Source organism: Parambassis ranga, chromosome 2 (genome assembly GCF_900634625.1).
Source record: "Parambassis ranga chromosome 2, fParRan2.1, whole genome shotgun sequence".
NCBI lineage: Eukaryota > Metazoa > Chordata > Actinopteri > Ambassidae > Parambassis > Parambassis ranga.
The window spans coordinates 9,562,037-9,574,928 of record NC_041023.1 but is presented as its reverse complement, the minus strand read 5'-3'; the positions used below and the strand labels follow the sequence as shown (position 1 = coordinate 9,574,928).

The 12,892-nt window shown below is 43.4% G+C and overlaps 1 protein-coding gene across 2 annotated transcripts; it reads left to right on the top strand.

Annotated features, from left to right (window-relative positions):
- Positions 1–462: 462 nt before the first annotated feature.
- pdcd6ip (programmed cell death 6 interacting protein) lies at positions 463–11,859 on the top strand. Of its 2 annotated transcripts, none has more exons than XM_028398560.1 (18): positions 463–783; positions 2,906–2,960; positions 3,044–3,113; positions 3,678–3,805; positions 4,266–4,419; positions 5,060–5,160; positions 6,341–6,457; positions 6,613–6,835; positions 7,060–7,183; positions 7,539–7,716; positions 8,309–8,420; positions 8,541–8,710; positions 9,130–9,378; positions 9,586–9,720; positions 9,844–9,938; positions 10,134–10,263; positions 10,347–10,546; positions 10,744–11,859. In XM_028398560.1, the coding sequence occupies exons 1-18, from the start codon at positions 578–580 to the stop codon at positions 10,943–10,945; spliced, it is 2,649 nt and encodes an 882-aa protein (XP_028254361.1). In that variant the 5' UTR covers positions 463–577; the 3' UTR covers positions 10,946–11,859. The 2 variants fall into 2 exon arrangements, with proteins under 2 accessions (XP_028254361.1, XP_028254360.1); XM_028398559.1 differs by having other exon boundaries at positions 6,326–6,457.
- Positions 11,860–12,892: the final 1,033 nt, after the last annotated feature.

Here is a 12,892-nt window from a genome sequence, read left to right as displayed (position 1 = left end):
CCTGCAGAGCAAAAAAAAATGAATGGTGGTTTACACCTGAATGCCTCACAGTGGTAATGTGTAGTGTTGTTTAAACCCCCATCTGCGTTTATTTATAATTGTTTGAATTGTGAAGCTGGTTTCACAGTGATAACTATCCATCAAAGTGCAGCTAGATAGCTACAGATGTGTTTACAGTCAATACAAACTACAGATAACACACAGGTGAACTCAATTAACGTACTAATAAGACGTAAAAAATAAAACTAGCTGGCTGCAGCAGCAAAATAGGTGTATCATAAACATGGGTGCCTTTTTTTAACAACCTCTTCGTTTTGTTATATTGACATTTTTATGTTTTTATTTTGGGGCTATATCTTATTGTTGTTCTATGCTTTTCTACCACATCACACGTGATCGTTTCTGTTAGCTTTAATCAAACGTTTACTGATTCTGCGCGGTGCGCCTCTCCGTTCTCCATGACGTAATTGACGTTCACTGTCAGAATTCAGGAAGTGGATCGCTCGCTGTTGTTTGTGTCCGTTGCTCGCTATTTGTGGCTGTTTTGTGATTTAATATAAGGTTTTTACGGGCCGAAATGGCGACATTTATTTCAGTCCCGTTGAAAAAATCTTCAGAAGTGGATCTGGTGAAACCGCTGTCGAAATTTGTAACGTCTGCATATCCAGCGGGCGAGGAGCAGGGAGAGTATATCCGCGCCGTGGAGGAGTTGAATAAGCTCCGCAAGAATGCGCTGGGAAGGCCGCTTGACAAACACGAGAGCTCCCTAGAGATCCTACTCCGGTAAAATAAAAACTTTCTTTTAACACCTGAACCAGCTGCCATATTACTAACACTAAACTGTGAAGGTGAATTAGCTCAGTCATTGCCGCACCCAGTTGTGTTAGCGTGTAGATGCTAACACTGGAAGCTAAAGTTAGTCAAGCTAAAACGCTAGGAGGTAGTTGTCACCGAAGTGACTCATGTTATCCTTGCCAAGTTTCCATGACTTGACAGACCCGACATGTTAGTCTGTTAAATTAGACAGCTCCGACTAAATTAGCCATGCTAACCGTGCTGTGGCCTATAGCTACACTGAAAGGGGCAAAGAAAGCTGTACATGGGTTACCGTAGTGCTACAATCCGTTTCAGCATTCAGTTTTATAGTCATTGTCACCAAGGCGAGTCAAAAAATGATACATTTCTATGATACTATAATGATATAGAATATACAGGTAATGCTGTTAGAGGTCAGTCAAGCTAAAACAGGACTGTACGTCACTGTGAGTATGACTAAATCCAGCCATCATGTCTTCAGTTGACAAAAACACACAGTCACAGTGTGTCAACCACTTTGCATAGAGGAATTTGCTTGACAAGTTCCTCTGTGTCCCTTTCACCTCCTGCACCACCTGGCTGTAGTTAGCTGCAGCCTTGTATGTACTGACAGATTATTGTCTGAGTCTTAATGATGGCTACACAGGTTTTCTTGATCCAGTCCTCATCCATCTTCATCATGAAAACCTGACTTAATATAAACCAACACACACCATTCTTAGGTCATTTATAGAAAATATAAGATGTATATATGGACTTTGCCCTCTCTAAAATACCCGTCTTTGTTCTCACTGATTTGTGTGATTTGTGAGTACTTTAAAGCGCAGGGTTTGCCCAGATGAAGCATCCACTGTGACTTTCTAAACTGCAGTGTTCTGTTAAATGGTTTGCCTTTTTTAACCTCTTGAAAGATTACAGCCAAGGTTATTATTTTTACAGCTACTGCTTGGGACTGCAGCCAAAACAATTAGGTAATGTAAAGCAGTCACTGACTTTCAATACGCCGTTGTCACTCATGTGACTTAATTTCTGACATGCACTGCCTGTGTCACCACAAGTGGTTATGGTCATGAATGTCAAGTTTTGGTTTAAATTGAGGATGTACAAATCCAGTGTGACTGTATTGATTCAGTGCTCGTTTTACTGCCCATTGAGATTTGGTGTGTACAACTGTGGTGTAGCTGGAGTGGATGCCTGTTTATTAATGGATGTTGCTCTCTGATAATAAGTAAATTATAGCCCTTTGCATGTAATCTCTGGGCTGTACATCACATCTTGTCTGGGCTGATAAGCAGTAAGGTGGAAGGCTAGGTGTCGGTGTTGGAATAGGGAACTGTTAGCATTGTTGCTCAATGGCTGGGTAGCATGATCAGTAGGCCCTATACCGACGCACAGCTGTTGTGTCACCATAGTTACTATTGTTTGTGTCGTACATTTTCTTTCTCAGTTTAGTCAACCAGGTGGCGCACCTTTTCTCAGGTTTCCTCTGTCTCTGTGTGTGTGTATGCATGTGCTCTTGGACAGCTATCTTTGTGAGAACCAGGTTACCACTGAGGACATTTTTGTAAAGTGAGGACATTTGGCCAGTCTTCGCTTTCTTAGACTCTTTCAAAAGGCTGTGTTTGTCGCTTTGTGTACCTTGTGGCCTGTATATGTGGACAGATCTATATAATTATGAAGCCAGTCTTGTTTGTGTGTGTATATTTCTACTACAGTCCAGAATAGCTGTGTTGATAAAGTGGTAATTGGGGATTCCCAAACTGGCCTCTCCATATGATGTCATACTCAGAACTAGACTGTTCAGAACACAGATACAGATCGAATGAAGAGACCAGGAGCTGTCTTATTGACTTATTGTATGTGCGTTCACTGCAGTGTGTAACCCTGGCCTGCTGTTTTTTCATGAGTCATTGTCAAGTGTCTCTGGAATGGCAGAGCTTCTTCAAATCACAGCTCTGCGGTCTTGGCATCTTATATTAATTTGTAAATAATAACTTGCAGTACTTTTTACATGTTGTCAGCATGGAAATGGTTCTGTCCTAACAGAGACACAAACATATGTAATCATGACATTTCTTTCTCTTCACAGATACTATGACCAGCTTTGTGCTGTCGAGCCCAAGTTTCCCTTCTCTGAAAACCAGGTAATCCATTAAACCATATCTATCTATTGGTTAACCTCAGTTCCTCATCAGAACTTAAACAGAGTGTCTCTCTGTTTCTGCAGCTTTGCTTAACGTTCACATGGAAAGATGCCTTTGATAAAGGATCACTGTTCGGAGGCTCAGTCAAGCTTGGTAAGGGCAACTCATATATGTATATATGATTTATTTGTGAAAATTGGAGTCTTGCAGACATAAAGACTAGTTAAAACTTTGCCTTTCAAGTATACATCTTTGATTCAGTCCTGGCTTTAGAATGCAAACTGAAGCACTGCTTCAGTTTGCATTCAGAAACTGGCCCAACAAGGTGGTGTATAGATTTTGATGAAAGATTTGGTCGACACCGACATGTGAAATGCAGGGACAGGGACTGGTGTGTACCAAAGACACTTTACAGTTCATTAAAGCCATGTGACATATAATACACAAAGGCCAGACTCTTCATAACTTATCTTGTTAATACAACTCCCCTCTGTGTTGACCTGTGGGAGTTCACGGCTGTGAAATCCTCCTCAGTGAACTCTGGGTGAGAAAAATGTGGAATGAAGAATTAGAAATGTTAGTTGGAGAAAATCCCAGCCCCACACAAACAACTGTGTCAGTATCCACAGGGTGAAAGATAGATGCCACTCTGTTCACTTTGCAGTCATTATTTATTTATTATTTGACTCTCAAGACTTCCTGCTCTTTTTCTTCCAGCTTTAGCCAGTTTGGGCTATGAAAAGACGTGTGTTTTGTTTAATGTCGGGGCTCTGGCCAGTCAGATCGCTTCTGAACAGAATCTCGACAATGACGAGGGACTCAAGGCTGCTGCCAAATACTATCAGGTGGGTTATTTAGTCTTTTCTTCTTACACCAGACGTTTAGAAATGTGTTCCTGGTCTTGGTTAGATTTTCAGTTTCACTTAAAGTTTCATGCCTCTGCTGAAGTTCAAATCACTTCTGGAATTGACTTTCTGAACAATTTGTGAAAAAATTTTGATCCCTCCTTACTTTCGATCTGTAGTTCCTCAAAATCTGTCGGCAGATACAAACCAGTCGTCCTCCTGCCTCACTTCTGCGGCATGACGCGAATAAAACGAATGACAAGTTAACAAAACAAGAGGGATTCTTTTCATGTCAGTTGCCAGTAAACTATATTGTTGGAATGATTGAAAGAAGTTGAAAATTGTTCTTAACTGTCTGCGTCTGATGATGATGGTACAGCCACAGGTGATCTGTGTGGGAGCAGTGGTAGTTACTGTTTTTGGCCTCTGCTGTAGAGTCTGATGATCTTTCTTCATGCAGCTGGCCAGTGGAGCATTTGGTCACATCAAGGACACAGTGCTGTCTGCTCTGAACAGAGAGCCCACCATGGACATCTCCCCTGAGACTGTAGGCACTCTGAGCCTCATTATGCTGGCCCAGGCCCAGGAGGTCTTCTTCCTCAAAGCCACTTCAGGTAACAAACACTGCCGCAGTCCTGTACATTCAGGCTGTACATGTACTAACAGCTGCTGTAGAGACAACTAAGCCTTTCAGTGCAGTTTAATGATCATTTATCACCATTTATGTCATGCAGATATGTAAGAATCCAGTCTTAATTGAGGTCACACAAAATAGTTTCAAAGTTGCGTCATGCATGTGTTACTGCTTAATTTATGCTTGCTCATCTGTTTTGGGAGTTTGCATTATTTTGGGGTCTTGTCTGAATACATAGCACATTTAATTACGCACTCATGCAAATCCTGTGTGTTAAGATTAATTTGTAGCAATGATAGGAGCAGTTTTGATCCCGGTTGTGCACAGTTTGTGTCCCAGTTCTGTCTACAGAGAAGATGACATCATAAAAATATGCTCCCATTAAACAAATATAATCTGCTGAGAAGAGTTTTTTTGTTGTGAAATAGTTTTAACACTGTAGGATGTTTTCATCAAGGGCAGTTTTTAAATCAACTAAAGCAATAGCAGCGGTCAGCTCTGACAAGCACTCATAATCTCATCTGTTACACAACATTAAATGTGATTGAACATACACAATAATCACAAATCTGCGTGTAATGTGTGTTCTAATGGGTTGGATGACTTTTTCTGCCCATTAGATAAAATGAAAGACGCTGTCATTGCAAAGCTGGCCAATCAGGCAGCAGATTTCTACGGCGATGCCTTCAAGCAGTGCCAGTACAAAGACAACCTACCCAAGGTATGTGAAGAACACACACATGCACACAAATACAAACAGACACTAACCACAGGACAATGCATTGACAGTCAGCCATGTGTTCAGTGTGGTGCAGACATACAGAGTGGGGATTCTGTATGGTTTGGTGTGTGTGTGTGTGTTGCGTGTAAATTCTTTTGTGTGTTTATGTGGGAAAACAGACTCAGGTTGTGGGACTGTCTGTTTTGCAACCTCTCTGTTCTCATCGGCCCATTTCCATCCTGTTTTCACTGTGATTGGTTGGATACTACTAAACCACAATTTGACTTGTTGTTGTTGTTTCTTTCTGATTGGTTTCTCACTATCTAATCATGGGTGTCTGAGGGCATCTGAAGTGCTCACTGTCTGTCTAACACACAGAAACACACACTACCACAGGTTCATGCCACCGAGGATAAATCACATAAAATGATATTGATATATTTGGACATGTCTCATAATAGGTAAAGCTGTAATTTCATATATCTGTCACCTTTTAACCTACAACCTAATTATTATATAGTATTCCTCCATATATATTTGAGCTAAACAGTCAATCAACAGATATTTAACCTTTGATAAATGATTTTTTTTTTTTGTCCAAAGCTTAAACTTGTATGTTTTGGATGACACAGATGTAATTAACCTGTCAAAGTAAAACTCTGATTCACACTGACAGCCACGGATGCTTTTATAGGATAACAATGTTATTGTTTCTCTGTAAACAAAAGATCAAGAATGTTCATATCTGTAAAGTAGTATCCCTGTTGGTTGTGCCTCAATCCCTGAAATCAAACATACGCATAAACTGTCACACACACACATACACATGGATTTATGGCTGTGGGAGGTTTGATGAAGGTGTAGCAGCTTTTGCTGAAAGGTTGAACACTCATGGCCTGTTCTGTTTTTCTCTCTCGTTGTTTCCTTTCTTTCTGCATCCCTCGTGGTGGTGTTGGCACTTGTTGTCTGTGTGTGTGTGTGTGTGTGTTCGCGCACTCCCCACTGCTCATGCTTGTTGGTGATTGGCTTTTGTGATGTCACTTGTGATTTGACCTCGCTGTTGTACGTCTGCCATTTGTGGTTTGCCTTGTCGTCATGTGCGCGTGTGTGTACATATATGTTTGCGTGCCTGCGTGTTGCTCTGTGGTTGCCTCTCCCTGGTCAGTATTTTTATTTTCAGGAAGTGCTACCGGTGCTGGCTGCCAAGCACTGCATCATGCAAGCTAACGCAGAGCTGCACCAGAGCGTCCTGGCCAAGCAGAAGAAGCGCTTTGGAGAGGAGATTGCTCGTCTGCAGGTATAGATACACTTGGAGCCCATATCTGATTACTACCTGAGATGATGGGTTGTCATTTTCCTTCCCCAGTGCATCATCTCACCTTAAACCTCAACATATAAACCAGTAAACATTATTCATGAATTGATGTGTTTTCCTCCTGTCAATCACTCCAGCATGCAGCAGAGCTGGTGAAGACGGTGGCATCTCGTTATGACGAGTACGTGAGCGTTAAGGACCTGACTGACAAGATCAATAGATCCCTGACTGCGGCTAAAAAAGACAATGATTTTATCTACCATGATCCGGTCCCCAATGTCAAGGATCTGGAGCATATCGGAAAAGCAGCACTAGTAAAAGCCACTGTCATCACACCTCCACTCAGTCAGAAATTCACAGGTGCGATACACAGACATGTTCCAACTAAGTTTGCTTGTTATTGACTGATACTGTTTCCACAGATGAGTGATCAGGCCCAACTATCTTGAAATTGTATAAAAAATGTTGAAATATTTAATGCATCTTCCTCTTGACCTGTTTTAAGAGTGTGTGGTAGATGATATTTTATGTGCCAAAAGCTGCAGTTTTTTCTCTTAGTTTTTTATTTGTGTCACTCTTTTCAGACTTGTTTGAGAAGATGGTTCCCATGGCGGTGCAGCAGGCCATGAGCATTTACACCCAGAGGAAGGCCGAGACCATTAACAGACTGGTGGGAACCATGAGAGAGGCAACCAATCTCTGCAATGGGTATGCCGTAGTGTCTCTGTATAACTAGCTCGCCATGTGCTTGTGCATGTCTTTGGGCAGTGTCTTCCTTTGAACATCAGTCAATAAGTGCTTCTCTGAATAGATTAAGAATGCATTACAAAGTAGTGCACCAGGTCCCATTAAAATGTCGATACAATTACTCATGTTCCAAGTAACACTTAGTACCATCACATGGTGCTAATACAGTAAGTGCCTTGCAGTTCAGTGTTACATTCATTTTTTCTAGAAGCTGTAGAATGAAAATATTTTTCAGGCCAAAATTCAAAACAAACTTTGTCAAAGTAAGTTTGTTCAAGGGCCTTAACAATTGACCGATGATGTGTCACTCTGTCAGGGTGTTGGCATCCCTGAACCTGCCAGCTGCTCTGGAGGATCTGTCTGGAGACTCTATCCCACAATCTATTGCTGAGAAGGCCAGATCCATTGTGCAGCAGGGAGGACTGCAGAGCATCGAGCAGCTTATCAAAGACCTGCCTGAGCTATTGACCCGCAACAGAGAGATCCTGGATGAGGTCAGTGATCTATAACTCTTATTTTTTAAAAGTTAAGTGCCACTTTCAGACCTACCGGCCGTAAACAGCTTGTGTGTTGAAGCAACATATGAATCCAATGCTGATTAGTCACATGATTTGGACACCATGAATGTTGGAGTTTCCACCACAAATTAATACTAAAAACTCTTAATCGTCCCTGATGGCGGAAATCCCAGATCAGGATCATCAGAGAAATCTAATCCACTGATCTTTGGGCCAAGGACGGTCTGTCCACCCGCCTCAGCCAGCACATTTTTAAGCATCTTGATGACAAACAAATAAACAGACGGGAGAGAAAACATAAAACATAAAACACAATCTGCTTCCAAGTTTGTTGGCAGAGATAAAAAGTCCAAACCAAATTGCCCTAATTTTCTAAAAAAAAGTAGTCAGTTGTGTTGTTTAAAGACAAAAATAGCCAAAACTGGGAAGTGTAATTCTGTTGGGCAAAGACTTACTGTTATTTATTTTTTTTTAATTCTCACTCTTGCTGGTCCTAAAGGTGTATCACCTGATGTGTCAGTGTGTTGTAGTGTTTATAATTGCTAGTGTGTGTGTTTTTGTCCATCAGTCTTTGAAGATGCTGGATGATGAAGAGACAACAGACAATGACCTGAGAACCAAGTTCAGCCAGCGCTGGAACAGAACCCCCTCTGGAGACCTGTACAAACCCCTCCGTGCAGGTACAACCCGAAAACCACTCCTCATCTCTCCCTTTTTTACCTTCTCTCATCTCTCTTTCTCTCCAACCTTCATACCTCTCTCTCTCTCTCTCTCTCTCTCTCTCTCTCTCTCTCTCTTAGAGGGTGCTAACTTCCGCAACATCTTGGACAAGGCAGTGCAGGCTGACCAGGTGGTGAAGGACCGCTACAACACCCACTGTGACATGATCGCCCTGCTGTGTAAACCCGAAAACGAGCTTAATGCTGCCATTCCCTCTGCTAACCCGACCCGGACCCTGCAGGGCAGCGAGGTCTGTCTGATGTCTTTGTATCTTTGGTTGTATAGCCAGTTAATGTAAGACTTTTATGGTCTGTTTTTTTTACATTGGATTGTGTCACCTTTTCCCAATGCATTTTTTTGTATGACACAAACACCCAGTGGACATTGTGTACTTTATGGCCCCTTCCCTCCTCCTCACAGTAGCTCCATTTTTCATTTTGCTTGCTGACTCTGCACTTTGTTTCACTGGGGAACATAAATAACCAAGCAAGCAGAACTGTGGAAAGAGCAAGGAAGAAGTGCATGCCTCTTCAGCTACACTGTACTAATGCTGAAGTGAAGAAGTGTTGAGATGTGCTGTGTTCATTATGATGATGATGATAGGACGTCAGGGATTAATGTTGGCTGAAGTGTCCTGAAAGGAGAAAAATGGATGTCTGCCCCCTTCAGGTAGTGAACGTGCTGCGCTCCCAGCTTGCCAAGTTGGATGAGGTGAAGAAGGAGAGGGAGACCCTGGAGGGAGAAATCAAGTCTGTGACCTTCGATATGTCCACCACCTTCCTGACAGCGCTCGCCCAGGATGGACTCGTCAATGAAGAGCAGCTGTCTCTCTCAAACCTCGACCAGCTGTATAGTGCCTATAACCAAAGGGTACAGGCCAGCCTGCGCACACAGGAAGAACTGCTGGGACAAGTACAGGTACGCAAACACTCAATATTGAATAAGAAGCCTGAACCAGCTGACAGACCTTAACATTCCCCTTGATCTCCAACAGGGCAAACAAAAAGTAAATTGTGGTTCAGACAAATAATGTCCAAAGTAAAGCCCAAATGCCATTGTTTGGAGAGAAATACTGTCAGAGGTTATGCACTTCTGGTCTGGTCTCAACCTGTGATCGTCTTGCAGACATCCCACCAGGAGTTCAGCAGTCTGAAGCAGTCCAACACGGAGGCCAACCAGAGGGAAGAAGTCCTGAAGAAGCTGGCTTCAGCCCACGACAGTTACGTTGAGATCAGCAGCAACCTGCGTGAAGGCACCAAGGTACTCCCTCAGCACAACAGCAGCACACATGGATCAGCTGTACTGCTGTAATGCATATGCAGTCAGAAACTTTTTTTATGTCAAAGCAGGTGATTTATTTTTGTCCCCTTTTTCCCCCCTTAGTTCTACAACGACTTGACAGAAATCCTGCTAAAGTTCCAGAACAAATGCAGTGACATCGTTTTTGCTCGTAAAACGGAGCGGGATGAACTCCTCAAGTATGTACTGAGCAGGTTTTATTGGTTTTAAAAGTTTCTGAATTTCATATTATGTTACAGTCAGTGGTTTTGTGCAGGCAGAGGTCACCTGAGCAGCGTTACTATGTATGAGAGGCTGTGGGGTTGTGAGCAGATGAAAGTGGTGGAACCATGCAGCACTATCTGATCTGATGTCGATGTGAATTCTGGTTTCAGGGAGCTGCAGCAGAGCATCGCTCGGGAGCCCAGCGCTCCATCCTTCAATGTTCCTGCCTATCAGAGCAACCCTGCTGCGCCCGCCCCTGCCCCTGCCCCAGGCCCAACTCCTGCACCCAGGACCGTGTTTGTAAGCAGCCACAAATCTAAACTGAGCACAGCTGAACTTCATACGAACTGTGCTGATCTTCCTGTTTGGTCTCTGCGTTCTAGGCCCAGCAGCCTCAACAAGTCCAGCAGCCTCAGCCAAAGCCCATGCCTCCAGCCAGGCCACCTCCACCCAGCTTCAATCCCCAGGCGGCCTCCGCCACTCCCACACTACCTGCTGGCACTCCCACCAACAACCCACCACCTGTGGCACCACCATCCCAGGCACAGGGTCCACCTTACCCCTCCTACCAAGGCTACCAAGGGTCAGTTTTGTATCCCAGCATGCACATTTCTGAACACAGCTTGACCTACATAATAGATTAGATAGATAGGTTAAAAGTTAAGACATGCAGAAAACCTCTGGGTAGAAGTCTTTGTTTTTGACTCTGTAACAGCACAGTATTAAGGACATCTACACACATATGACACTCTCACACTGTCTTTTGTTGTGTCCATGCAGGTACTACCAGATGCCCATGGGCTACAACCCCTACGCTTCTTATGGCCAGTACAACATGCCCAACATGCCTAACATGCCCTACATGCCCTACCAGGCAGCTCCGGGGCAGGGCGCATACCCTGGAGCCCCCCCAGCAGGACAGCCATACCCTGGTTACCCCCAGCAACCGCCCCAGCAACAGCCCTTTTACCCTCAGCAATAACTCTCCTCCACAGCCCCTGATTCCCTCCTCACATCTTAACACCAAATAAAAAAATACATCCCCAGCAATAACAGTTGATCTCAGCCCACACCCCCCTCTCATCTTATACTTATCTCTCACTAACAGCAGCTGTATGAAGGGGGACCTCTGAGCTGCTTTGCACTTTCTTTCAGAAAACCTTTAAAACTTTGTTCTGTTCATTTCTTTTTCATCGCTCACTCTCTCTCATGTGTTTTGACAGCACTTTTCCTTTCATCAGTTTACTAACCCTTTCCTTTGGCAACTTTTTTATGTACTGATTTTTCTAATGGTTTTGTTGATTGTTTAATTTAAACTCTAACCTGTTTCTTATTGATTACTGTCTCTCTGAGCCGGACTGCTGTACAACACTCATGGAATCCCAGAATGGCTCTTCGTTTCCTGATTTCTGGGGGTGTGCTTGTGTGTGTTGGGTGGGTGGATAGGTAATCATTACTCACTACTAATGAAGGGGCACGGCCACATCCTCAACCCCCCCCACCCAGTCAACACAACACAACCCCCACCGCTTCACTATCTATCAAGTATATTCCTATTTTTGTAATGAATACTGATGCCTCACTGATGTATAAACCTATAAAAACAAATGGCCGGTAGGTTTTCTAATGTGGACGACTGTTGGGAGTTTGGCACTCTTTTTTGTTTCTTTCTCATTGTCTCTCTTTCACCCATATAATGTGGGTTTATTTCTGTGTTACAATCAGAGGCTGTACAAGTGGGAGATATGGTTCTATTATATAAATATGTATAAATTAGAATCTGTATGTGGTTAACCGAGGCACTCTGTTCTGCACTCTCATGCTCTTTGTGTTTATTTTTATTCATCAGCTCTAATGTGATTAAAAACTGTCAGCCAGAGTGTGTCTGCCTGTAAATGTTGGGTTGGTCTGTGTTTATTTTTTATACATATATTAAACTGTGGGTTTGTATTTCAGCCAGAAGAGGGCAGTGGTGCAGCTCACAGGGGAGGAAGTGGCACTTTACCTGCCATTGTTGCTGTTTTTTAGCCAATCAGTGAGTGAGTTGTCCTATCCAACTAATCGAATGCCTTTTGACCCCCGAGCACTGGGGGCAGATCCCATTTAGATGCCATGCAAATTACGTTCCATTGAGGTCGTGATCTCATCCAATCATATTTCCCCGCAGGTGATTTCTCCACAGACAGATTTCATCCCCAGATATTTATTCAGTGTCAGGAGATGCTAATGATTTCGCATATCTCCTCCCTGTGTGTGTGTGTGCGCGTGTGTGTGTGGCAGGGAGGCAGATGGCAGCGCAGTGTGATGTCTGGAAGGATGCATGGAGATGTTGGCAGAGAGCTGCTGGTCCCCTGCCTGCATCCATCACTCCACCTCTCTCCATTTTCCCCTCTCCTCTCTCCATCTAATCTGCCTTTTTTTTCGAGTTCCTATCACCACCAACTCTTTAAAAATCCCACCATATTTCACTTAATTTTCCCTCAGTGTTCATTCCATGCTTTGTTTTCCTTCCTGTCACACTCTCTTCATCTTGTTTTCCTTCTCTGCTAAGCTCTTTTTTGTGTATGCCACCTGTCTTTTTATATCCTCAGCTGCTCTCCTCCATTTTTTCCCTCTCCCCTGGCTCATCTGTTTTTGCTTACCGTTCATCTGTCCTTGCCATCCAAGCTGCAAATCATTGGCAGTGGATTACCTACACCGGTCAGTATCTCTTGGCTCATGAATGTCTCATAACATTACATTATTCAGCCATCAGTGTGTGTGTGTGTGTGTTTGAGAGTGAAACTCACAGGGATGCACACTTTTAATCAGATCTAACAGCCTACATCACCTGCTGCTGGAAGTGACACAACACACACACACACACACTGCCATGTTTCTCTGCTCCTTCCCTCTCTATCTATCTACACAGAATGGTGTTGCTGGTGCC